The sequence below is a fragment of the Heliangelus exortis genome, chromosome 3, assembly GCF_036169615.1.
Source record: "Heliangelus exortis chromosome 3, bHelExo1.hap1, whole genome shotgun sequence".
Lineage (NCBI taxonomy): Eukaryota > Metazoa > Chordata > Aves > Apodiformes > Trochilidae > Heliangelus > Heliangelus exortis.
The window spans coordinates 11,692,648-11,715,461 of record NC_092424.1 but is presented as its reverse complement, the minus strand read 5'-3'; the positions used below and the strand labels follow the sequence as shown (position 1 = coordinate 11,715,461).

At 36.7% G+C, this 22,814-nt stretch overlaps 2 protein-coding genes across 6 annotated transcripts; one reads left to right on the top strand and one right to left on the bottom strand.

The window, feature by feature from the left end:
- The first annotated feature begins 114 nt into the window (after positions 1-114).
- EIF2AK2 (eukaryotic translation initiation factor 2 alpha kinase 2) lies at positions 115-17,349 on the top strand. Of its 3 annotated transcripts, XM_071739173.1 has the most exons (16): positions 115-256; positions 784-910; positions 2,910-3,024; positions 4,126-4,292; positions 5,013-5,139; positions 7,291-7,349; positions 8,207-8,291; positions 8,748-8,782; positions 8,948-9,082; positions 9,439-9,558; positions 10,741-10,848; positions 11,630-11,813; positions 13,531-13,656; positions 14,201-14,299; positions 15,733-15,795; positions 15,878-17,349. In XM_071739173.1, the coding sequence occupies exons 2-16, from the start codon at positions 807-809 to the stop codon at positions 15,986-15,988; spliced, it is 1,638 nt and encodes a 545-aa protein (XP_071595274.1). In that variant the 5' UTR covers positions 115-256; positions 784-806; the 3' UTR covers positions 15,989-17,349. The 3 variants fall into 3 exon arrangements, with proteins under 3 accessions (XP_071595274.1, XP_071595273.1, XP_071595275.1); XM_071739172.1 differs by having other exon boundaries at positions 15,733-15,936; XM_071739174.1 differs by lacking the exons at positions 115-256; positions 2,910-3,024 and having other exon boundaries at positions 782-910; positions 15,733-15,936.
- Positions 15,487-22,787, bottom strand: GPATCH11 (G-patch domain containing 11). Of its 3 annotated transcripts, none has more exons than XM_071739177.1 (10): positions 22,691-22,787; positions 22,240-22,362; positions 21,931-22,157; positions 21,200-21,241; positions 21,000-21,120; positions 20,451-20,541; positions 19,832-19,936; positions 18,965-19,046; positions 18,498-18,583; positions 15,487-16,223 (listed from the first exon to the last, which is right to left on the bottom strand). In XM_071739177.1, exons 2-9 carry the CDS (start codon positions 22,278-22,280, stop codon positions 18,528-18,530), a joined length of 765 nt encoding a protein of 254 aa, XP_071595278.1. In that variant the 5' UTR covers positions 22,281-22,362; positions 22,691-22,787; the 3' UTR covers positions 15,487-16,223; positions 18,498-18,527. The 3 variants fall into 3 exon arrangements, with proteins under 3 accessions (XP_071595278.1, XP_071595277.1, XP_071595276.1); XM_071739176.1 differs by having other exon boundaries at positions 22,244-22,362; XM_071739175.1 differs by having other exon boundaries at positions 15,487-18,583; positions 22,244-22,362.
- Between the last annotated feature and the right edge of the window lie 27 nt (positions 22,788-22,814).

Here is a 22,814-nt window from a genome sequence, read left to right as displayed (position 1 = left end):
TGTCCGTGCTGGGCGCTGTGGTGTGTACAGTATTTTCCTGTAGCTGCCCTGTATCCCTTGATACAGAACAGGGCGGCCACGCCTAACCGAGGGCTCAGGAGCTTTCGGTTTTGCTTTCAGCTGGGGCGGTCGCTGCTGAGGAAACGAAATCGGAGCGGTGCCATTCAGCCGCTTTGCACTTCCCTGCCGCACCGTACGGTACCGTGCCGGCTGCCGGTGCCTCTGGGGATCCCGGGACGTCTGCCGCGGCCCGGAGGTGAGTGTGGGGCGGAGGCGCAGGGAGGGAAGGGATTTTTAGGTCGGGTCCCGGTCCCGGTCCCCAAGGCTCAAGCGGCGCCGGCGGCTGCCCGCCCTCAGCTCCACTGCCGGCAGCCTGGGCCACCGACAGCCAGCCTGCCGGTGTCACTGGGCCTGGCTGTCGTCGCGGTTGAAGAGTATGTTAAAATACCTCCTGGTTTTTCCTCTGAAGGAATCGATTCTAACATTACCGATTCTCTCCCCCCCTCTCCCCCCCCGCAAAGGATTCAGTGAAAAATTCAGCCTTTTCCCACCAATCTGCTAACAAATCTTCTCTAATCACTCAGTTCTCTGCTCTGCTTTCTAAATGTTATTCCAGTCAATGAGTCTTCAAAAACAGTTGCAGATCAAGCACTTGAAACGGAAATCAGAATTAACTTCCCGTGAAGTTCTATTTTATATTGCAGCAGAGGTCTGCCAAGATTACGGGGCTGTCTCTGCGCCGGGCCTGCAGGCACTAATGTATCTTTGAATGTTGCATTGCAGAACCTTTTTGATACTGTGTCAAAATGGAGCGTGAGTTCATGGGGAAGATCAACAATTACTGTCAAAAGCGGAACCTTAACCCGTTTTATATGGATATTGAGAAGACAGGCCCACCTCATAATCCTAAGTAAGTTCACTGTGCATGTCAGTAAATACCAGGACTCTTCCTGTAGTGAACGAACTGGTTAAAGCTTGCAGTCATAAAAGTCAGTTATAGAAGTATTTATGTGGCAGAAGAGCTGGTTGAAGCATTGAATGAGTGGTACGTGGAGACAATGTCATGTGATAGTGTTTGAAGAGAAAACATTTCAGAGTTTAAAACCCAATTTTTGGAACTCAACAGCAATGCACATCTTACTGGTAGCTACAGTATGTTCTAAGTATGTTGTGCATCTGCCATGAAATCTCTCAGGAAGTTGAGAGATTTCAGTAAGTTGAGTGGGTTTCAGCTTGCAAGTACTTTAGTTTATGATCTATGATAACTTAAGTGCTTTGATTTTTATTTAGATTTACAGAGTTATTTGATTTATGTTGTTAATTTTAACCATAAAGGTTGAATGCGTATTAATTGACTGGGTACTCAATCATGTGTTATGTGTCATTAATTTTTGAACATCTATTACAAGAGAAGGATCCTTTGTGTAAGATGTTTTGCTTCTACTTTTACACACAATTGCAGGTGACGCTGTATGTTTTATTTTTCAACATGAATATAGTGTTTTGCTATTTTTTCCCCCACCAAAGATCACAGACACTCAAGATTTATGTTTTGTTGTGGGTTTTGTTTTTGTTAGTTTGCATGAAGACAAAGCTTATGCTAATAATTAGTATGTTTCTTTTAACATCTTTCATCTTGACAGCCAGCACTGCCTGTGCTCAGACATAGTGCTAGAATAAATTAATAGGAATTATCTGGGTCTCAAAGGTTAATCAGTAATCTTATTTATTTTCCCACATGATAATTTAAAAAGTAACCCCTACAGTACTCCAGGTAGGATCTCACCAGAGTGGAGTAGAGGGGGAGAATCCCTCTCTTCACCTGTGGGTCATGTTTCTTTTGATGCAGCCCAGGATGCAGTTGGCTTTCTGTGAGCAAACACTGCTGACTCATGTCCAGCTTTTCACCTGCCAGCACACCCAAGTCCTTTTTGCAGGGCTGCTCTCAATTCCTTTATCCTCCAGCCTGTATTGATACTTGGGATTATCTGGACCTGGGTGGAGGACCTTGCATTTGGCTTTGTTGAACTTCATCAAGTTCACATGGGACCACTTCCTGAGCTTGTCAAAGTCCTTCTGCATGGCATCCCATTCCTCAGGTGTGTCAACCACACCACTCAACTTAGCATCATCTGCAAATTTGCTGAGGGTGCACTCAATCCCACTGTCTATGTCACTGATCCCTGAGGGACACCACAACCCTCTGGATGCAACCATCCAAGCAATCCATATCCACCAAGCAGTCCACCCACCCAATCTCTCCAATTTAGAGAGAAGGATGCTATGGGTGACTGTGTCACTGCTGCATGGGAAGCAGTGGATACACAGTTGCATAACGGAATGTGGAAGCATCAGTGGTTGAAAGTAGAAGGGCAGGACTAGGGTTTTTTTTGGGGGGGGACTGCCTTTAAATTCATGTTTTATGGATCATGAGACCTGTTTTTTGCACTTACTAAAGAGTGTATGTAGCAGAGTATCAAAGGTCAGAGTAATGTCACGTCTGGATATGTGTAATCAAGTTTAGTTAAACTTTCTGTATAGTTTTGCAGAGCTGTGTCCTGGTGTTAGGGTTTGACAACCTTGCCTGCAACAATGCTGACCTTATGTATTCTTTTGCTTTTAAAAATTGAAATAATTGTGCTTTTAAAAAGCAGTTAAGCGTTCAAAAACACTTTTAGGACTAATAAAGTACATGCATTTGTGACTAGGGAGGAAACATTTAAAATATTTGTACTGAAGAGTTATGATAATGAGGAGTTTGATATACTAAAAGCGCATGAATATATAAATACCTAAGCAGTTAATTTATAGCACTTTGTAGATGAAAAAAGAAAGTTGAATCTGACACAGTAATTGAATATGTGTATGTCAAAATGTAACAATGTTTTACTAAAGCTTCTTAATTGCAGATTCACAGTTGCACTTAAAATAAATGGAGAAGAATATGGTAGAGGCGCTGGTAAATCTAAGAAGGAAGCAAGAGCAGTAGCAGCAAAAGAAGCATGGGAAAAGATTGAGAAACAGGTGACTAACCTGTAGGATTTTTATTTTTTCATTTTATGGATAGTAAAAGTTGAAGATTAATTTCTAAAGGTAGCTAATAAAATAGTTTAATTTGTAAAATTTATAATTATTTATTTAGTTGTCTTTGTTTGGTCTTATTGAGTGGTTTTCTACTTCTTACAACAGTTTTCCTGGTTGCTATGCTTCAAGGTTGGTATGTAATACCAACCTCCTCTGCTGTTACAGAAGATGAGCAAAAGCATTTGCCTTTGTCAAACTGCCTTGCTACATCCAAACTGGACACTGTTCATTTTCAGGAATTCAGTGTCTTCAGAACATCTGCAGTTCATTGTGTCTGTTGCCACTCTGTTCATAAAAATGCTTTCTTTCACTTGATCTCACACATCTTTGTTTCCTTCTAATTATATTTTCTACAGTATAGATGCTTTGGTACTCTTTATCCTGCCTTGATTTAGTGTAGGTTTGAATTTTGTCCCTCTGTTTTCTGCCATGTGTTTTGTGGTAGCCATTCTTAATTTTCTTTGTTTGACTGAATGCTTCTTAGCACCTTTTGAGTGAAATTTTTCATTACCTGTTTCCAGATGCTTTTTATTTTGGCACTGTCATTCTGTCATTGCTTTAACATATTTGCTTTGTGTTTATATAATATACTATTAATGCTGCCTTATCATGAGATATGCTTTCTTCTCTTGTACATGCTCAGAAGCATTTGCAGCCCTTGCTAATGGCAGCATCAGCAACATCCTGCTGACATTCCTTTTCTTGGCTGTGGTCAGATTGTGAGAAAATGGATGAGGCAGCATTAGCTTTTTTTTTTTAATGAGATGATTCACATTCATTCCCTGTGTTTCCTTAAAGCACGTGGAAGGAGACACGGTGACAGGTTGTTAAAGACATTGGTGCAATACTTGAAAAACTGGATTTACATTTCTTTGGAAATTAAAAACGTAATAATTCTTGTTGCCACAAGAGACTCTGTTAAAGCAGTCCTCACATTTCTTAAAAGTATTTTGAAATGCTGACAAACCTTGCATCTGTATTAGATCTCATGACTTGTTTAACCTATTAAGCTGTAAGTTACCTTTTTTGATTGTTTTCTAGATAGAGAATCCTTCAAATATGGAAGCTGTAGAATTAATGAAAAGTCCAGTGATGTTACCTGTAATAGGCAGCAACTATATTGACACACTGAATAGATACTCACAAAAGACATTGCAGCTACTTGATTTTCCTGACCGGGAACGAACTGGAGATGACCATGCTCCCATGTAAGATGCACTTTGTCTTCATAGTTGTTTTGAATACTTTTTTTTGTTGTTGTTTACAAACACTACCATTATTTACATGAGTAGTGTTAGATGAAGGTGGTTTAACAGTTGAAGGTTACAGCACAGGAGCAGAAACTAAGAGGACTGCGTCTGTTTATCTGGGAGAAGAGACAGCATGATAATAAAAGTCAGTGTTGACAAATCATCAGTTATCTTGATTGTAGCTTTGGCACCTTTGGGGACCCCTAGGAACAAAGTGCCAAGGAGGGCCTGTTGCTTACCTCTTCTGTATGTATTGTAGTCAGTGAATTGTAGAAACATTCCAGTTAATGACAGCTGAGACATGATTAAAAATATCTTCATATTTGAACTTTTGACAATATCTGCTGGAAAACTCCTCCTCTCTACCCCAGCAAAACCAGGCATTTTAAAATCTGGACCACAGTTAATTTGTGATTCTGGGTCCATATGATCCTATGCTTTGTGAGCAGTTCAACCTTAAAAAGTGCTACATATTCACTCCCTGAGAACTGGCCATGTTGGGGGTGAGTCAAACAAGTTACCTACCATTGTTATGTAGATTAAATGTATATTGGAAATACTGTCCTGAAGATATGTATTTCGGATTTCCATTCTATAATGTCGTTTCATTGCTTAAAATTATCAAATTAAGACTTGTCTTGTAGGACATAAGACTTCATTCCTTGCTGTATGTTACAGGTTTTCTTGTAGGTGTACCATTAGTGGTGTTGCATATGGAACTGGCACTGGACCTTCTCTTGCTGCTGCAAAACAAGCTGCTGCAAAAGAAGCGTGTGAGAAGCTAATTGAGGAAGGCTGTCTAACAGTATGTGCTACATTTAGACTTAAGAAAGAAGTTTAATTCTTATGTCTTTTTAATTTCTGAATATATTTCCTCACTGTATTTAAAAGCATATTTCATGAATACCACTTAAGAGGGAAGCAATATATATTTTGCTGGGTTCATTGGGCTACAGGATTTAGTTGCTAAAATTTATATTATGCTTCTATACTCAATTTCTGGATTAAAAATACCACAGTTGATATCTCTGTGTATTTCAGAATATGGTCTATATACTGTCATTCAAAGATGCACAAATATTAAAATTTCCTGAATCCCATCTACTGTAATATGCTGGTTGTCTCCTGTGTGGAAGTGCTGTCCAGCTGACAGGCTATGAAAATAACTCTCTTGCTGTCTTCTGTGGATTAAATAATCTATTGTGCTAGGTGATAAAAGCAAAAGCAGGAATGAGAATCAACAGGACTTCTATGGTGGTCCAAGGAAGAGAAAAGAAACTGCTAACATCATGCTCTGGAGGGCAGAGATGGCTTCATGTTGGTGATTGTATTTTCATACGTGTAAAAAATTTAACAGAATTCTAAGGTTATCAAAACCTACTTCTGAAATGCACGTAACATATGAACTAAAATGAAGTGTAGTTTAAAGGGAAGGGAGGCAATGTTGAAGAGCAAAGAAATATTTTTAACTTTAGGTAGTTTTTCATTAATTGGCTGTTTCCAGTGAATTTTAAATGTTTCATGTACTGTTGATTTTAAGAGTACTATAGCTCTAGGATCCTTCCTTAATAATTTCCTGTGTCGCACGCTCATGGGTATTTGTACTTCTATTAAAGTCTGAAATTTTCTACCTCAAGCAGAACCTCTTTAGCAATTGTTCTAAATTTGTGGTGGTCTGTTAAGGTTTTAATTATTCTTATTCCCAGTGGTGTCTGTGTAACAAACAAAATTTAACTAGTAAAAAGTCGTAAAGGCCCAGTAGTCCTGAATTAAAAAGAAAAAAAGTTTTGTTTGCTGGCTATCATTGAAACATAAACCCTTAGTTTTTTTCTTTTTGTCAGCTTATGGTCTGTAAGATTTGTAAGTGTTGCTTTTAATATTACACTTAGACTTTTATGATGTGGAGGGAACAAAAACGGAGGTAGAACCCCTGCTAAGTATTTAGAATCAAATTTTTCAGTTAACCCCAGTTTAGTAATCCAGGTTTTGCAGTGCAGGGCCTTCACACTGAGGTAACTGAATGTTGTGAGGTTTTTGTTTGTTTGTGTTTTTGTTTGTGGGTTTGTTTGTTTGTGGGTTTGTTTGTTTGTGGGTTTGTTTGTGGGTTTGTTTGTGGGTTTGTTTTGTTTTTTGTTTTGTTTTTTGTTTTGTTTTTTGTTTTGTTTTTTGTTTTGTTTTTTGCTTTGTTTTTTGCTTTGTTTTTTGCTTTGTTTTTTGCTTTGTTTTTTGCTTTGTTTTTTGCTTTGTTTTTTGCTTTGTTTTTTGCTTTGTTTTTTGCTTTGTTTTTTGCTTTGTTTTTTGCTTTGTTTTTTGCTTTGTTTTTTGCTTTGTTTTTTGCTTTGTTTTGGTTTTTTTGCTTTGTTTTTTTTGCTTTGTTTTTTTTGTTTTGTTTTTTTGTTTTGTTTTTTTTGTTTTGTTTTTTTTGTTTTGTTTTTTTTTGTTTTGTTTTTTTTTGTTTTGTTTTTTTGTTTTGTTTTTTTGTTTTGTTTTTTTGTTTTGTTTTGTTTTTTTTTTGTTTTGTTTTTTTTGTTTTTTACAGATTTTCAGTTTTGCTGATTATATATACCAAAGTCTAAATAGTTCTGGCTTACCACACCAATATGTCTTGTTTTCCACACAGACAAATGCATATGCAATAAACAGTGAAAACATTTATTTTGATAATGTTACTCTAATCCTGATCTGTAACAGATCCCAGGCTTTTATTTTTGCAAATGTGTCTACATAGTCTCAATAGGAGTTGGAAAATGCTCACTGTGACAGGGCCCTGTGTTTCATTCCTCTGTGTGCAAGTCAGGCAGATGCCTTTCTTCTGCAGGGCTTATGAACTAGTTAATTAATAACTTTCACTTAGGACCTTGTAATCTTCCCCCCCCCTCCTCTTTGACCAGCATTTTTTTCACTACTTATTTTTTAATGTGATTTTTGTTAACCATTCTTGATTTTTTTTTTCCAGATAGAAGGTGAAGAATCTAACACCAGTTCTAGCCAAGTGCCAACTGAGTCTGACTCAGAGTAAGTTGGGTTCACTGATAATGTGATAACAAAAGTATTTACTAATTGTAGATGGTAACATGATCTAAATAAAATTTGTTACAGTTTCTTTATTGCAGTAGAATTCTACTCTATTTGGGCTTATGTTTCTTAGACTTGAGAGCAAAATTTATTGTACTTGTGCAATTTTATTAGAGTTCTTACAGGTTAGCATATAATAATTTCAGCCTTCTGACCTATTTGTATTTTGCCATGAATAGTTCTTTCAGAAGCATTTTTGCTGTGATTTAAATAGCATTATTTCATGCCTTTTTAACAGTCATTTACTTTTCTGTGTATAGTACTTTTCTGTGCTCCATGTGCTGGTTTCTCCTTTTTTTATTTTTTTAGTTTTTTAGTTTTTAGTTCTTAGTTTTTATTCTCCATAAATCTTTATTTCCACCAAAGGGAACCCTGGGTTAAGTGTTTTGTATCCAGCAGTAGTGCCACTACCACTTCTTTTATGTTCCTTGTGCAACTGCAAAGCAAGCTGATATGGCCATTGCTAGAGGTGGCTCCACTGCCTTGAAATAAACATCTGTGTTTAACCTGTTCAGGATAAAGGATATAATAGAATATTTATCATATCTGATACCTGGATATCATGATGTCATAGTATAGAAATAGAGGAGTATATTACAAAATATTATTGTTTTATTAGCTTTCCAGCATTAAATTTTGTCATCAATTGTAATTATTAAGGCTTTTTTCAGGTTTTGCTTTTAAAAACCATTTTTTTCCTTTTTTTTCTTTTTTTTTTTTCTTCCCTTTTTGTAATTATTTTATTTATGATTGTGCTACTTTGAACTAAAACCTAGCCTGTTATTTTCCAAAAATAGCAGTGTTTGTTTCAAAGACACAGCTGCACAGCTGGAAGAAAAAATGACAGAGATGGCAATATGTGAAGAGCCTTCATCTTCTCAGGTATATATAGCATGAAAATGTTCTTCCACATCATTACATTTTAGACCCTAAACAGAGCAAGCTTCTTCTCAGAGTGTAGCATCAATTTGTTCCTTAATCCATAAACCACTAGAAAACACATGTGCAATATTCCTAAGAATATTCAGTACTTTCTTACTGTTAACCATTAGTAATTTCTGTACTGTGGACCAAAATTCTGTGCTGTTTACCAAGTAGGCAGAACTCCTAAAAAAGGGGATCATCTAAGATTATAGTTTTCTGTGGGAGGAATGTTGGTGTCATACATAGCATATGTGAAAAATTTTAAACTAAAATGCACCTTCATTCTTATTAAGTTTTTATATAAGGTATGAACACATTTATAGACAATTCCTATATACATTCTCAGATATGTTTTTTAGCCAAGTATAACGAAAATATTCAGTATATCTTGGTTTTCTTCTCTTTTTCACATAGAGAAATGCACGAAGTTCTGCCCTGAAACCCAACAGGTATGTGTGTATTTCTAGGTTGTTTTCTCCTATAAAGTATATGGCAAATCCCTTCAGTTTTTCTATACCTAGGCAAAGAAATGCCAGTATTGGAGGAGGGATTTTTATTTTCTCATATATTAGAGAAATGGCTCATTAAATGTTTTGCTTTTATCCTTGTTAAAGAAAACTGGCAGCTAATTTTGATAATGCAAAAAAAAAGGAAGGGGAAAAAAAAAAGCCACATTTAGATGAAAATCTGCCTTATTTGGACAAAAATACCAGTGAAGTGAATGGAAGATCATACACCATGGACAAAATGTAAGAAGGATTTTTTTTTTTTTTTTTAAATAAGATCTGTATGTCAATTACAGTATGTAGATGTCTAAATTTGTTTGGTTGTTTATAATAAAATGTAGAAAAATACTCCTGTAAAAATAATTTTCCAAGAAAATTTGTGTTAGCAATTTATTTTTTTACGCTTCAAATATAGTATGACATAGAATAGAATATATAGAATATTTTGGAAGATGTATTCATGTCAGGATCATTTATGTATCTTGGAATTTTAATGTTAATTACACTTAAGTTTGTTTTTTTTATATATGTATCCTGAATATTTAATCTTAAGTATTTATGTTTGGTTTGTTTTTTTTTTTTTTAATAATTTTTTTAAGGTTTCTTAAGAATTTTAAAGATATAGAGCTTATTGGTGAAGGTGGTTTTGGGAATGTTTTCAAAGCCACAGCAAAGATTGATGGATTGACCTATGCAGTCAAACGAGTTCCTCTCAAAAAGTATGTACTGTGTATTTATTTCTGTTCTTTTATTTCAGTAAAACCTTAATCAAAATTTTAGTGCTTTGGTTTATCTCTTTAATAGTCCTAACAGCATTTAAACAACTTTCATTATTAATTGTCCATTATTTCTGGTATACAGTTTTCTTTATTTCTAAGTGAAGCAGAAAATGGCATGTAACTGTTAATTTTTGCATGCACTGGAATGATGTCAGTTACACTTTTTTTGTAAAAAAGTGGATTTGTTAAGTTCTGCTTTCCCCAGACAAGCTAGTGCTCTGGTTATAATATTGCAAAATGGGTTTGAAGAAAACTTGCTGATAAATCAAACATTGAAAGCAGCACTGTTTACTTTTTATATGTAGAATTTATGTATCAGTAATGCTCAACAATTATAAATAGGGAAAATGGACAAAAGTGAAAGCAATACATATTGTAGTTTGTAATTGGAAAATACTTTAAATCCAGCCAATATTAGTTGTTCAAAACTTTACAAGTTTTGACAGAGAATGATGATCTTAGTTTAATTTTTTAAAATAATTTTCTGTAAAAAAAAAAGTATTTTATCAGTAGCTGAAAAACTTAAAATTTCTTTTAAGTAATCTATTTTAAAAGTTCCAAGTTCTTTGAGATAATTATTCTTTGTGTAACTGTCCTTCAGATTTCTGTGTTCTACACAAATATATGTAAATTGTGTTGCAATCCTGAGAATGGTACTAAAAAAGCATTCTACTGCTGGTCTCCAGAGGGCTTTGAACTTATTTCAGTAGGGAATGTTAAAACAACAAATGTAGGCCAAATGTAGTAATAGTTCTTAATGAGTATTTACATTGACTTCTGTGTATGTAAACCAACTTCACAGAGATGAACAGGTGTTTGCTACATTGTGTTTGGCTATCTCATGTGATTATGCATTGCAACTATCTGCTTTCTTCAGCTTTTTTTGAGGAGGATTTAATTTCTCATGTGGTTAAAATACTTTTGTATTTCGATCAGATTAAAGAAAACCCATTTATCACTATGATTTTACATTTATATGAACAAGAATATCTTCTTTTGCTAAAGGAATGTAAAACTGTGCATTGCTACTTGATAATTAAATCTTTTACGCTTTACTTAATACTGAATTTTTATAGGGAAATGCCTTTTGTGTTTTTTTTTTTTTTTTTCCCCTCCAAACAGGAATGTAAATCGTGAAGTAGAACAACTTGCAAGACTTAAGCATGAAAACATAGTGCAATATCACTGGAGCTGGGAAGGGAAAGACTGTGTTACTTATTTAGGCTCAAGGTAACAACAAGATAGTATTTTGCAGTCACAGACTTGTTTGCCATAGTGAATTTTGTGTTGTAGAAAGAAAGGCTGATGATTGGTAATAAATCATTATACAAATACAGATGCATACACATAGTTCCATACTAACTGTCTGGAAAAAAGGCACAGTAATTTTCAGCACCAGGTTGTATATAGTGAAGTATGTTTGTATCCTCTTTTCCATGGTCACACTATGTAATTTTATCTTTCTCCTTTCTCTTAATAGACAGAACTTGCAGAATCTGTAACGGAGTGTAAGAACTCAAAATTTGGAACTAGAATTAACAACAGAAATTTAAAAATTGTCTGGCAGTTGGCTATGTTTCTTGAGCAGAATAGGTAATACCAGCCAGGGACTTGTAGCAGGTCCTACAACGCAAGGAAGGAGCCAAGGACAGTGCTATCTCTTCCTCTGGAAGACAAGCCTCTAGATATGAGGGGAGGAGAATCTGGGCACTCCCAATAACTTCCAGTATGAGCAAAGAAGCAAGCAAAATATTTGAAATATTCCAGGGCTGTGCAGAAACTTCACAGGGATTCTTTGGTTTGCAGTTCTATTTATTTCTTATCTAGTACAAATTGCTCTAGTATCTTTTTAAATTAGGGGACTTGCAGGCTTTGTTTTGGGGAATTACAGTAATAACAACAACATTTTTTTTCTATCCTTTTTTTATGAAGAGTAACCTGAAAATCATCAATGGCTTGGGAGGAATTGTATCTTGGAAATTTCAGTATAGTATGTAATTTTTTTTTGCAGGCAGGAGTCAGAAGTTTTTCTTTTCATCACAATGGAATTTTGTGAAAAAGGGACTTTGGAAAACTGGATTAAAAAGAATAGACAAGACAAGAAGTATCATGAGATGGCACAAAACAAATTTTTACAAATATTGGAAGGAGTGAAATATATACATTCTAAAGGGTTAATGCATCGAGACCTGAAGGTAAGTAGAATAGGTAATAAAAAAGGTAAAATAGTACTTACTGACATTTCATACACTGCTGAATTGTTTTAGTCCTTGTTTAGTCTACTATGTACCCTAGTAGTGTGCCTCTTCTGATATTGCTAGTGATTAGTTTTTTTTCAGCAACTGGCTGTACTTCATCCTAAAATCAGATGGTAAACTGGAGGATCTCAGAACGCAGTAGTTAAAAAAATCAGTAGTCACCAGTTAACAGGCATTTTCAGTGCATTATGTGTTAATGGGTCACAATAATGCCTACTGGAAAAAGAAATATTAACTTTACTTGGTTATAAAATAATTAAAACAAAGGAGAAAAGTTGAGTCTAGGAAGTTTGCTCTTGCCAAATTGCAAAGGGATAGTTTATCCTAATATACATAGTGTGTCTGGTAACAGTGTACTCCAATAGCTCTTGGACCACCTCTGTATACAGATACCTGAGTGCTACTTTTTTGGATTGAATTTAGGTCTCTACAAGTGCACAATCATAAAAAGATTTTATTTCAATATAAAGATTATAAAGGACAAAGTTGGAAGCCTTAAGTGCTTTGTGTGCCAGATACAATGTTGCTACAGTTTTAAAGGTGGTGTTCCTAAAAATGGCTGTAGTGGGTCACATTAAATGTTGATCTAGGATGCAGTTCTTCTGATATAGTGGCTAATTCCAAACACCTGGAGTATTAGAGCTGAGTGATACAGTGATGTAACTTAGTTATGGACTTCTTGAGCCAGAGATTGTTTTTTCCATTTATGCTGTAACCTGCTTTCTAGTCCTATTGCTGACTTGTCTGTCTGCATTTGAATTTAGGGACTTTTCTGTGCACTTTGATCTGCTGTCAACTTGAATGCTTGGCCAGCTGAGATCTACATGTCCCAGAATCAAATCTGCAGGATAGGTTCAAGCTAAGATGAATTCCATTTGTGGCTGGTATGAATGGAGTCTTCAAGTAGTGTAGCCAGATAGAACTGTATTAAATGTCTGTGGATCCAGCCAAACTGGAACAGAACTGCACTGGGCATTCTTGACACAGACATCTTTTGTTAAATATTAAGTCTCTCCTGGCCTTACAGTTCATTGGAGCTTCTTTAAGTAAAAGATAGAATGAAGCTATTTAGTTTTGTTTTAAAACATTCAGAAATGTAGGTTATCTTCTTTAGGAAACTTCATTGAAGCACAGAGGTCTATTTTTGCTTGTCAAATTTAAAAATGGGAAGTTCAATGGAAACTCAAAGTGGTACTGTGAAGTGCCTCTAGTAAGCCCCATCTCTGCCATTACCTCAGTACAAGCAATCCTGCTGTGCCTCAGAGAAGCAAGGATTTGTGTGGATTTCCATGTGAGCCTAAATGTGATGCCCAAGTGTATCCAATCCCTAGGGCTGGGACTGAAGATTAAAAACCATTTCTGGATATTTGATGTTACATGCACATTGTGTCTGAAGAGCATTAAAGTTTGATACAGTTGTGACAGCCTGTGGAAAAAAAATTAGTTACTGTGGCATGTACTACTTTCAGTTTAGTTTGGTTTAAAAAACGGAACTTTGCTTCTCACCCCATTAGTTCCTTAATGCTAATTTCTGTGAACAATTATAAATTTTTATGGGGAGCACTTCTGTGACTGATAATGCTTGGCAATAAACCTTGGCTGTATGGTGATTTGTTATTGTTGTTTTGTTATTTTTTTTTAAATTTATACATAGCCTCAGAACATATTCATATCACGTGAAGATAAAATAAAAATAGGTGACTTTGGTCTTGTGACTTCTGTGGAGAATGAGACTGTGACGAAGAACATAGGAACAAAGCCATACATGGCACCAGAACAGGTAATGATCTTGTTGTATTAGTCTGCATCTAGGCTTGCATGATAAACTCAGCATTGGATGTTCTCAGTCCTAATCTCAATACTAAACCAAGTTACCTGGTAACAGACTGATTCTGTAAATGAGGATAAATGAATTTTGGAGAAAGCTGCCTGCAAGTGTGGTTTTATTTCGGTGTGCTCACCTATGGGGTCTGACACTCCATGCTGTAAGGAATGCTCTTGCAAGGCCAGGCTGCCAGCCATGTATTTCAGGTTGAACTTAGGGCCTCAACAACTGTGGAGTTTGAGCTCTTCTATTTGTTTCAATCTTTGTGACAAATATACTGGCATTGCTTATCTGTAGCAGTCTCAATCTCAGTCTGCTTAATGGGACATAACAGTCACCGTTTAACAGGTCTGTAGCAGAATGGGTTAATGATGAACCAGAAGATAAGCAGGGCCAGTCCTATAGCATTGGGGTGGAAATTTCTGTTGACTTCAAATTTTGCTTTAAGAAGTGCTGTCCAGTTGGATTTGATACATTGTTCTTGTTCTAACTTTTGTAGGTTGGGGATAGCTATGGAAAAGCAGTCGATATTTATGCACTGGGATTAATTTGGTTTGAAATTCTTTCAGCATTCAGCTCTCACCATGAGAGAAATAGGGTATGTAACCTTTAATTAAAAAAAAAAAAGCCTCAGTCATTGTTTGGCCTACTGGTATAGCATGCTGATTGCAAGCTAGGAAGAATCTGTAAATCTAGAATACTGTTTCTACATTTTGCCCTTGATTCAATTCTGTGAGGCCCCGAAGTCCTCACACCTCAGTTGAAAGGTAGTCACTCAAGTAATGAAATATTACTTGATTTTTTTTTTCATTTATGTCCTATGGACATAAACATTAAAGCCTGAGCATGCTGAAGAATAATGGCTATCAAAAAAGATATCAAGTTCTAGTAAGTATTTTTGTTTGATCAGAGTACTTCAAGGGAATAATTTTCTAAATCTAGAGAATAAATTACAAATGGGAGCCATGCCCACATTTTCTCTGCACAGTGGAGGAATTACAAAGTTTCTATAAATCCAAAACACTTAAGTTTTCCAAAATGACAACAAAAGTGCTTTGGAATATGCAGCTTTAATAGAAAAAGACATTACCTCAAAAAGAAAGTGAATATTACTCAAGCTTTTTTTTTTTAAATGTCTTTTGTTTTTTCTTGGTACATTGCACATTACTGGTATAACTGTTCAAACCTAGATATTAGTTGGATAACGTGACAGCTGACCTTGTCTGAAGTAATTGTAAGATATATGTAGATGGTTGAATCCAGAAACTCCTGAACACTGTTAGCTTGGTCCTTCTGCCAAAAAAAGGAAACCATCTCAATGTGTCTGCTGGATTTGCAGGTTCAGCCTAGCTCTGTACCTTGTATTATTTTCTAAGCCATCTCATTCCTGCTTACAGCTGACTGTGCAAACCTGTCCAAGGTCCCACAGTGTTTACAGTAAAAAATGGCAAACCCCATTAGTCTTGTTTACTTAAAAGCATAAAAATGTTGTGTTTGTAGGCAGGTGGGTAAGTCCTAGGATGGCCTTCAGCTGCTCCATCAGCTTAAAACACAATTTGACTTAATGGAGCATGGAAAGCTCTGCTGAAAGAACATGATGCAAAAGTGAGGTCGATGAGTAACTGGTTCAGCTGAAGATCACCAGCAACGAAGGGCCTAAAGCTACTGCTCAAAAAGCTTGCAGTTCACAGGAGCTGTTTTACTGGTTACAAGTAACCACTAACCTAAGCCAGGCTGCAGCATCCACAGGAAAGATAAAAAGATAATGGTTCTGATACAAACACATCATTGTACAATTTGAAGCTTTTAATCTTAAAAAGGGACAAGAGTTGATGACAATAAAAACAAAATAAAGCACAACTAAATGGAAAAAAAACTTTGAAACTGTTTACAGATACTTTCTTTTTGAATCCTTACCTTTTTTTGTAATTTGTATGTTCCTAATTAATTCAGTAAATTATGAATCATAAAGGAGATGCAACATATAATCAATAAACACAGGCTGAAACTGTTCTCTTTTATAAATTTCAGATATGGCCCGAAGTCAGAGAAGGTAAACTTCCACATAGCTTCTCCGAACAATTCTTAACAGAGGTATGGGGTTTTAATACATTATTTCCATTAATTTATGTACTCATAAAAAATAATTTATTGACATTTAATCTCTTTTTTTTAGGCATCCATAATAAGAAATATGCTTTCAAAAGAGCCTTCAGGAAGATTATCTGTATCTGAAATAGTGAAGTTTGTTCATAAAGATGAGTCACACAAAAGGCATACTCAGTAACTGCCCTTTTAAAGGGCTTTCAGATTCTGTTTAAATCCAGAGTTTGATATATACTGAAACTGATGAAATAGCAGTAAATGCCAGAAACAACAGCAACACTTGGGATATGTCCTTTCCTTGTTGTTTTGCCTTCCATTGAGGAGCTCAGCAGCCAAAAGGGTCGCATCACCATTCACAATGATCAGCTGCAGACCAACACAGTGTACTTCTCCAAGCCATCACTTCCAATTTATACCTGGAAACACAGGTTGTGGGTGACCTGAACTGTATTGTACAATAAGTGCAGGAACCTAGTCCTTGTCTTTTAGAAGATTAAGTTGATGTGGTGCTAACTGCCTGTGGCAAAAGCATGCTCTTAACATGTGCTACAGTTATTATCACTTGAGAATATCTATTGCTTTCCATGGAAGATGTGCTGTCTCGTGGTATGTGAATCAACCCTTTCTGATTTGTTCAGTAACCTTTTTAATAATTATTGGAATGCTATCAATAATACCAAGGCTAATTTTGGTGGGAAAGATAAGAGAAATAGGTATGGGTTACTCTTAACCAAATTTACGTGAAAGTTAATGAAATTATCTCTACACCCCTAGCACTTTCAATAATCTAGAATTTAAAAGTAAATACTTCTGAAGTAAGCTTTCATTGAGAATGTAAATGTTAAGCATTCCACTTTTAGGAAATGTAGTTTAGATTTGCTCTAAACCTTTGAAAAACTTGTGTTTTGATGTGTGTTTTTTGGTTTTTTTTCTGAAAGAAACACTGAAGATGCTCTTGATGTAGGAAAATTCTCCCATTAGAAAGTAGAAATAATTTTAAATCCTGTTCTGAGAAAGCACCTTAAACATTCTCTCCCATCCTGTGAGGTTTTAATCCCTTATTGTGATACTGAGGCACCCCTACCCTGTAACAAGTGTACAGAATATCTCTGAAGGTCTTTTGGTGTCAGTCCCACAAAAGGTAACAGCAGTTTGCCAGTTACTCTTAAGTTACATAGTTCAGACTTGCCTGGACTGGAAGAACTGTGTGTATGGTGGTGGGGAGTAGGGAGAAAAGACAGGCACATTAATCCTTCAGATTGTTGTCTTTGAGCTGTATCTTGTCAAACTATTCATTGCTGTGGAGCTCACGTACCTCCAGAAAGGCAAATGCACAGGGGATTTTTAAGCAGAGAAGTACTATGTGTAGTCAAGTAGTGTATGATTTATCTGAAATGTTAAATGGGTTAAAAGTGGGTGCTTGGTTAAAACAAATAATATAAATGAATGCATAGTAATTTTTATATTTTTTGGGAAATCATTGACAATCTGCTATGAGTATTTGTTGCTAAACAAGAATATGATTTTAAATATTTCTGTAAAGCCTGAAGTTGTTTTTTTTTTCTCCTTATCATGAATTACATACACAAAACACTTCACTAGTTTGGAGTAATTAGTATTTCTTTACAGTGGTCAAGAGCTGGGAGAAATTATATCTGACACTTACAAAATGCAACTAGTTCCACTTTCTCTTCCCTTTGAACCCATAAAACTACTCTTATAATGTGAAAATTGGAATGTGCCAGACTTTTGGATGAATACCCCTCACAGTTCTTGTACAGAGCACCTGTAATACCTGTAATATGTTCTTACTGTCAAATAATAATGGGTTTGTTGCAATAGTTTTTATAGTTTTTATTAATGGTATTTATATACTTCAGCAGTACCCTTCTATTAGTGACTGTTTACAGTAGCAACTGCTGTTCCCTAAAAGGTCTATTGAAATTTATTTCTATATACTACCCCCAACAGCACAATCTGATACTTTTTAGTTATGCAAAATATACCCCTGTGTAACATATCACACAACAGAGTAAGAAGCCAATATTTACTCACTTACTCAGACTTGAATTTTATTATTAGCTGATCCTGTTTCGCTGGGCAGGACATAACCAAAGACTGTGGAATACTTAAACTGCCTCTCAGTTATGGTAGTTCAATTATAAATGCCAAGTTTTAATTCCTAACAAATTGTGCATCAAGCAGGAAATCTGTAAAATGCTTCAGAAATGTGAATTTACTCTCTCAGTATAGACTTTCTAGCAGCCTTCCAGTACCTGAAGGGGGCTTACAGGAAAGCTGGGGAGGGACTTTTCAGAAGGGCGTGTAGTGACAGGACAAGGGGTAATGGCCTTAAACGGGAAGAGGGCAGATTCAGGTTAGATATTAGGAAAAAACTATTTAGTGTGAGGGTGGTAAGACACTGGAACAGGTTGGCCAGAAAAGCTGTGGATGCCCCATCCCTGGATAACTTCAGGGTCAGGTTGGGTGGGCCTTTGAGCAACCTGGTCTAGTGGGAGGTGTCCCTGCCCACAGGAGGGGTGTTGGAACTAGATGATCCTTAAGGTCACTTCCAACCCAAACCATTCTATGATTCTATGAGCAGAACTACTCTTCTGCATGTTTTGATTTGAATTCTTCAGTATGGCACAGCTCCAAACCTTCTAAAAGATATCATGAACCACACATACTTATCTAGGACTGCTTCATTTAGAAAACCTTTAGTCATGATCTGCAGCGCTGTCTCCAGGGCAGCTGGAAGCTAAATCTTCAGAGCCTACAGGATAAGCAGAGAAAAGGTATGTAATTCCAGCTCAAAGGAGGGGAAAATAAAGGTGCTAAAATGATTGAAGAATTAATGCAAAGCAGATTAACTAGTGTTCAAGGTTTGCAAATAATTTATTCCAAACAAAATCAGTATGAATACCAATTCAAATAAATGGCAGTGTGCTTGGTTGGTTTTTTTATCTTCTTTGAATGTAGCATCTGAAAATTGGCTTATAATTAAAAGGTACAAAGCCTTATGCAAAGACCTGCAGCCTGGAAATAAAACTTGCCATGTAGATTTAAAAGACTGCAGCAAGAGAAACAAAGGATATGTTGCACTATTTGACTGTCTGCATAAGGAAAGTAAAATACAACCCGGGTTTAGTCTCACCTTCATAGGTTGTTCCACACCAAATGCAATAGAAGTGTTTGTCTCTCAAATAGGCAGTCAGGATGTGAAGCTTTTCTGATACCTAGAGATAGGTACAGATATGCAATGATCTGGGATGCTCATGATATAAAGCAGTTGGAGTTACCAGCTTTGCTAGAATAGATTGTTTAACCCTTTGCTATAGAAAAGTGACACAAAACTGTAGCTCAGTAATGCATGAAGTTTCCCAGATTTGTGGCAAATGGCACGGGAATTCATGGTACCTGGGAAGTTAATGACTTTTCTTGCTCATCCCTCTTTCTAGCTAAGAAACCTGCACAAAAGAGAGAGCTAGAAATATTACCTAGCTACCTTATTACAAGTACATATTTTTGGCATAATTTTCCACACCTAATCTCTGCAAGATGAACGCTTAAAGCTAACAACAGTCATAAAATGTAGTCCTCAAAAAATGACTTTCCAGTCCATCTTGTGCTAATCTGTGAAGTATTACCAGAAATTACTTAGTGATTCTAAAATTCAGCCTAAGACATAAGATAAGGCATCCAAATGATAAATTTGATTAAATACATGATATGCATATCTCAGCTAAGATACAAAAATGTTTAGAGTTTAATTTCTTGACTACTTTTTTTAAAGATCAGCTTCAAAAGAGATAAGGATTAATAAATGAGTGGTTTTGTATTTTTTCATGTAACTGCAATACAAATCACTGCTTTAAGATTGCAAAATGCCATTCACTACAGCTTGGGAAATTAAATGTATACATTTATCCTTTATGCAAGTATGCACATATACATATGTACTTTGTAAAGGAATATTACATTTACTTCTGAATCAAAGCCTTAATTTAGTTGCAGAGCTTACACTTAAGTCTGAGCTTGTGCATTCATCTTCCTTGTCTTCCTCATCTTTTTTGTCTTCCTCTTCAGGTCCTAGCCAATACCAAGTCTCCTTGGGAACATCAATATCCTTAAATAATGAAAATTTAAATGAAAATTATCTGTCTTAATAGGTTTTCTTGTAAGATGCTGGATAAAACCAATTTCTAATAGGCGAGATGTTTGGTTTTAAAATATTCCTGTACAGTATTACAAAGACTTGTTAGAGCTGTAGTTGGAAACTAAGTACAGTGGTCCATAAGGATTACTCATTTTTACTAATGTTTTTAAGATGGCCCAACACTGGCTACTGAAACATATACAAACAGCTCAAAAGTAACAGCAAAAATGGGTGAGCTCCAATGACACAAATTAACATGGGTCCTCACATAGGTTACCATGAGGCTGGTGCACACATTCAAGTATCTTGATGGAGCAAACATGTACTTTGAAGTATTTTAAGACTGAAGTGTTTGCCAAACATCAAGACTTCAGGCTAATTATCCTGTAATTTCAGAGAGCTTCCAAGAACTGTATCACTACCTTGTTGCCTATATCTCTAACCTGCAAGCTTTCCTTCCAATCCAAAAAATCATAGGTCTCACTTTTTGCAGATCTAATTGCTGGCAGGCCCTCTGGCTTTTTCGGAGGTCTCCTTCCATCTTACGTTCTTCTTGTTTGTTTTTCAATCTTATTCTGTTAAGAAAAAGGATATAGTTAAAATGAACAGGCAGAGAGTGAGATGCATTATAGTTGATAGCTTTCCTAAAATAGAAAAATCTAAGATTCCTGCTTTTTCAAACCAGGACAACACTGGAAGTCCTGACACTGTTTCCGTGGAAGAGCACATGTATTTGTTTGGAATTACACCTTCAAGAATGCTTTTAAAATCACACTACACTGAACACTTTTTCACCAGGTTTTCATAAGGCGTTGAACAAGTGGTTCACTAAATATCTGCAAAAGATACATCCTACCCAAGGCTTTACTTCTTAACATATAACAACCAAATCAGAAAGCAAAACCAAGACCACTGGAACCAACTAACCCTGATTTTTTAAACCATTGTAACAACATAGCTCAGGATTATATGTGGATTTTATATTTTAAGAGATGACAAAGTTAACTGATTTTATCAAGAAGTTGCAAATTACCGGAACTGATCTGCAGCTTGTTCATTTGCTTGTTTTTTCATGTGGAGTTTTTGTCTATAGTTTTCCAGCTTTTCTTCAGCTTTTCGCTTTTTTAATTCCTCGTGACCAAGCCCACTTCTGCCTATGTAAGTTCAGAAGATGAATTTAAATACTTCAGAAGCCCTGATACCAAACTAAGTTAAACAGGAAGGATCACAAACCTGTTTTTATGTTCAGAGGAATAGGTTCAACAATGCCTTCTCCTGTGAGGGAAAAAAAATAGATCAATTTAAGAAATACAGTCTTTCTCAAACTATGATTTGTGTAGTACTTTCAAGCAGGCAAGATACTTTTGACATTTAACATGTACATTTTCATGTGACTTTGTTGCTTGGCAGTTGAAAAATCCCAAATCAATGTACATTTAGTGTGTTACAAAGGAAATTGAATTCCCTCTCTTTTTTGGCTTGTCTGCTGGATCATATACATTTTTCAGGACACTATTCTACTAAAAGAAAATAGCATTGACTTGGCAAATATAATATACCTGTGATGAAGACTGCTTTGTTACAACCTTCTGCAGCATTTTTCATTCGAGAATCTTACAACTGGGTAAGGATTAAGATTAACAAGGGTCTTTCTGGGCCAGTTCATTTACTAGAGATAACAAATATAATTACTGCTCATTTTCTGATTGTGTGCTTGTCATGTTGAACTGCCGCAGCAATTACTGATGTTTTCTTCTGCTGATTTTACTTCATATACTACTGAACCAATGCTTAGAGATTTGTTCTCATCTTTTTTTTCTGCTACAACACATTCCCAGTTGAGTAACACGAGGCTCTCAGAGACACTTACTGACCTTGTGTTCAAAGTGACAGCTCTCTAAAATATGAAAGCACAGCAAAATTTAGGCACATAGGTCCAGACTTCCATACAGTGACAAGCTTACCACTTTTGCCAAGGGCCTGGCCACTCTTGTAGCCCATCTTCTGAAGCAAAGCAAAGCCTTTGTTCTCATTGCCCAATGCACTTTTCAATACCAAGTCACGTCTTTCTTTTTCTTCTTCTTTTATACTCTTTTGCCTGTTCTTCTCATTGGCTTCTTTTTGCTTTTCTTCTTTCTGAATAGCTTCCTTCACTCGCCTCACCATGGGCAAGCCTGGCCTTACATCCTGTCTAAGAGTTTTATTTCAGCAGTTATTAGCATCTTTTTCTCATGTTTACAGTCACTCAAAGAGAGAAAAAAAGAGCTACCTACTTACTTAAGAAATGAATCAGACATGTAGTCTTCCTCTTCATCTTCCTCCATGTTTAGCCCGCCTGACGCGTTCCGACCTCTTTCCGACAACCACAGCCGATACACTTTATCACGCGTTTATTTCTCTAAACGCAGAATCCCCAAGAAAAACTTTGCCGCTCAGGTCTGCCGCGCTCGGTACGTGGCGGGCGGCTGAGGGGGTTCGGCGCTGATGGACCAAAACACGTGGGCTCAGAGGCCACCGGGCCGGGCCGACCCCTCCCTCCCCCAGAGCACCCAGGGCCGGGCCCAGCCGAACCGCCCCCTCCCCCGGGCACCCTGCTTCCCACCCACCGCCCGTGTTTCGGGACTCCGCTACGGCTGACTCCCGGCTTCCGCGGCGCCTCTCAAACCCCGGAAGCATTCACCCGCTACTAAGACGCACGCAAAGCGGCAGCGGAACCGCAGGAACCCCCGTTCTCACCTGCCGGGTCGGGTCGGCCCAGCCCGCTCCACTAGCGGCGCCTGCGCGTGGCCACCTCCCGCCCTCGGGCGCCTGCGCGGCTGCCGCTTCCTGCCGCGCGGTTGCCGGTGCC

Coding starts and splice junctions, on each gene's coding strand:
- GPATCH11 (XM_071739175.1), bottom strand. CDS start 22,290: ATGGAGGAAGATGAAGAGGAAGACTACATGTCTGATTCATTTCTTAA. Junction 22,158..22,243: donor ATGTCTGATTCATTTCTTAA/GTAAGTAGGTAG, acceptor TAAAACTCTTAG/ACAGGATGTAAGGCCAGGCT. Junction 18,584..18,964: donor GTGTGGAACAACCTATGAAG/GTGAGACTAAAC, acceptor CTTATCCTGTAG/GCTCTGAAGATTTAGCTTCC.
- EIF2AK2 (XM_071739172.1), top strand. CDS start 807: ATGGAGCGTGAGTTCATGGGGAAGATCAACAATTACTGTCAAAAGCGG. Junction 8,783..8,947: donor TCTGCCCTGAAACCCAACAG/GTATGTGTGTAT, acceptor TCCTTGTTAAAG/AAAACTGGCAGCTAATTTTG. Junction 13,657..14,200: donor CATACATGGCACCAGAACAG/GTAATGATCTTG, acceptor TAACTTTTGTAG/GTTGGGGATAGCTATGGAAA.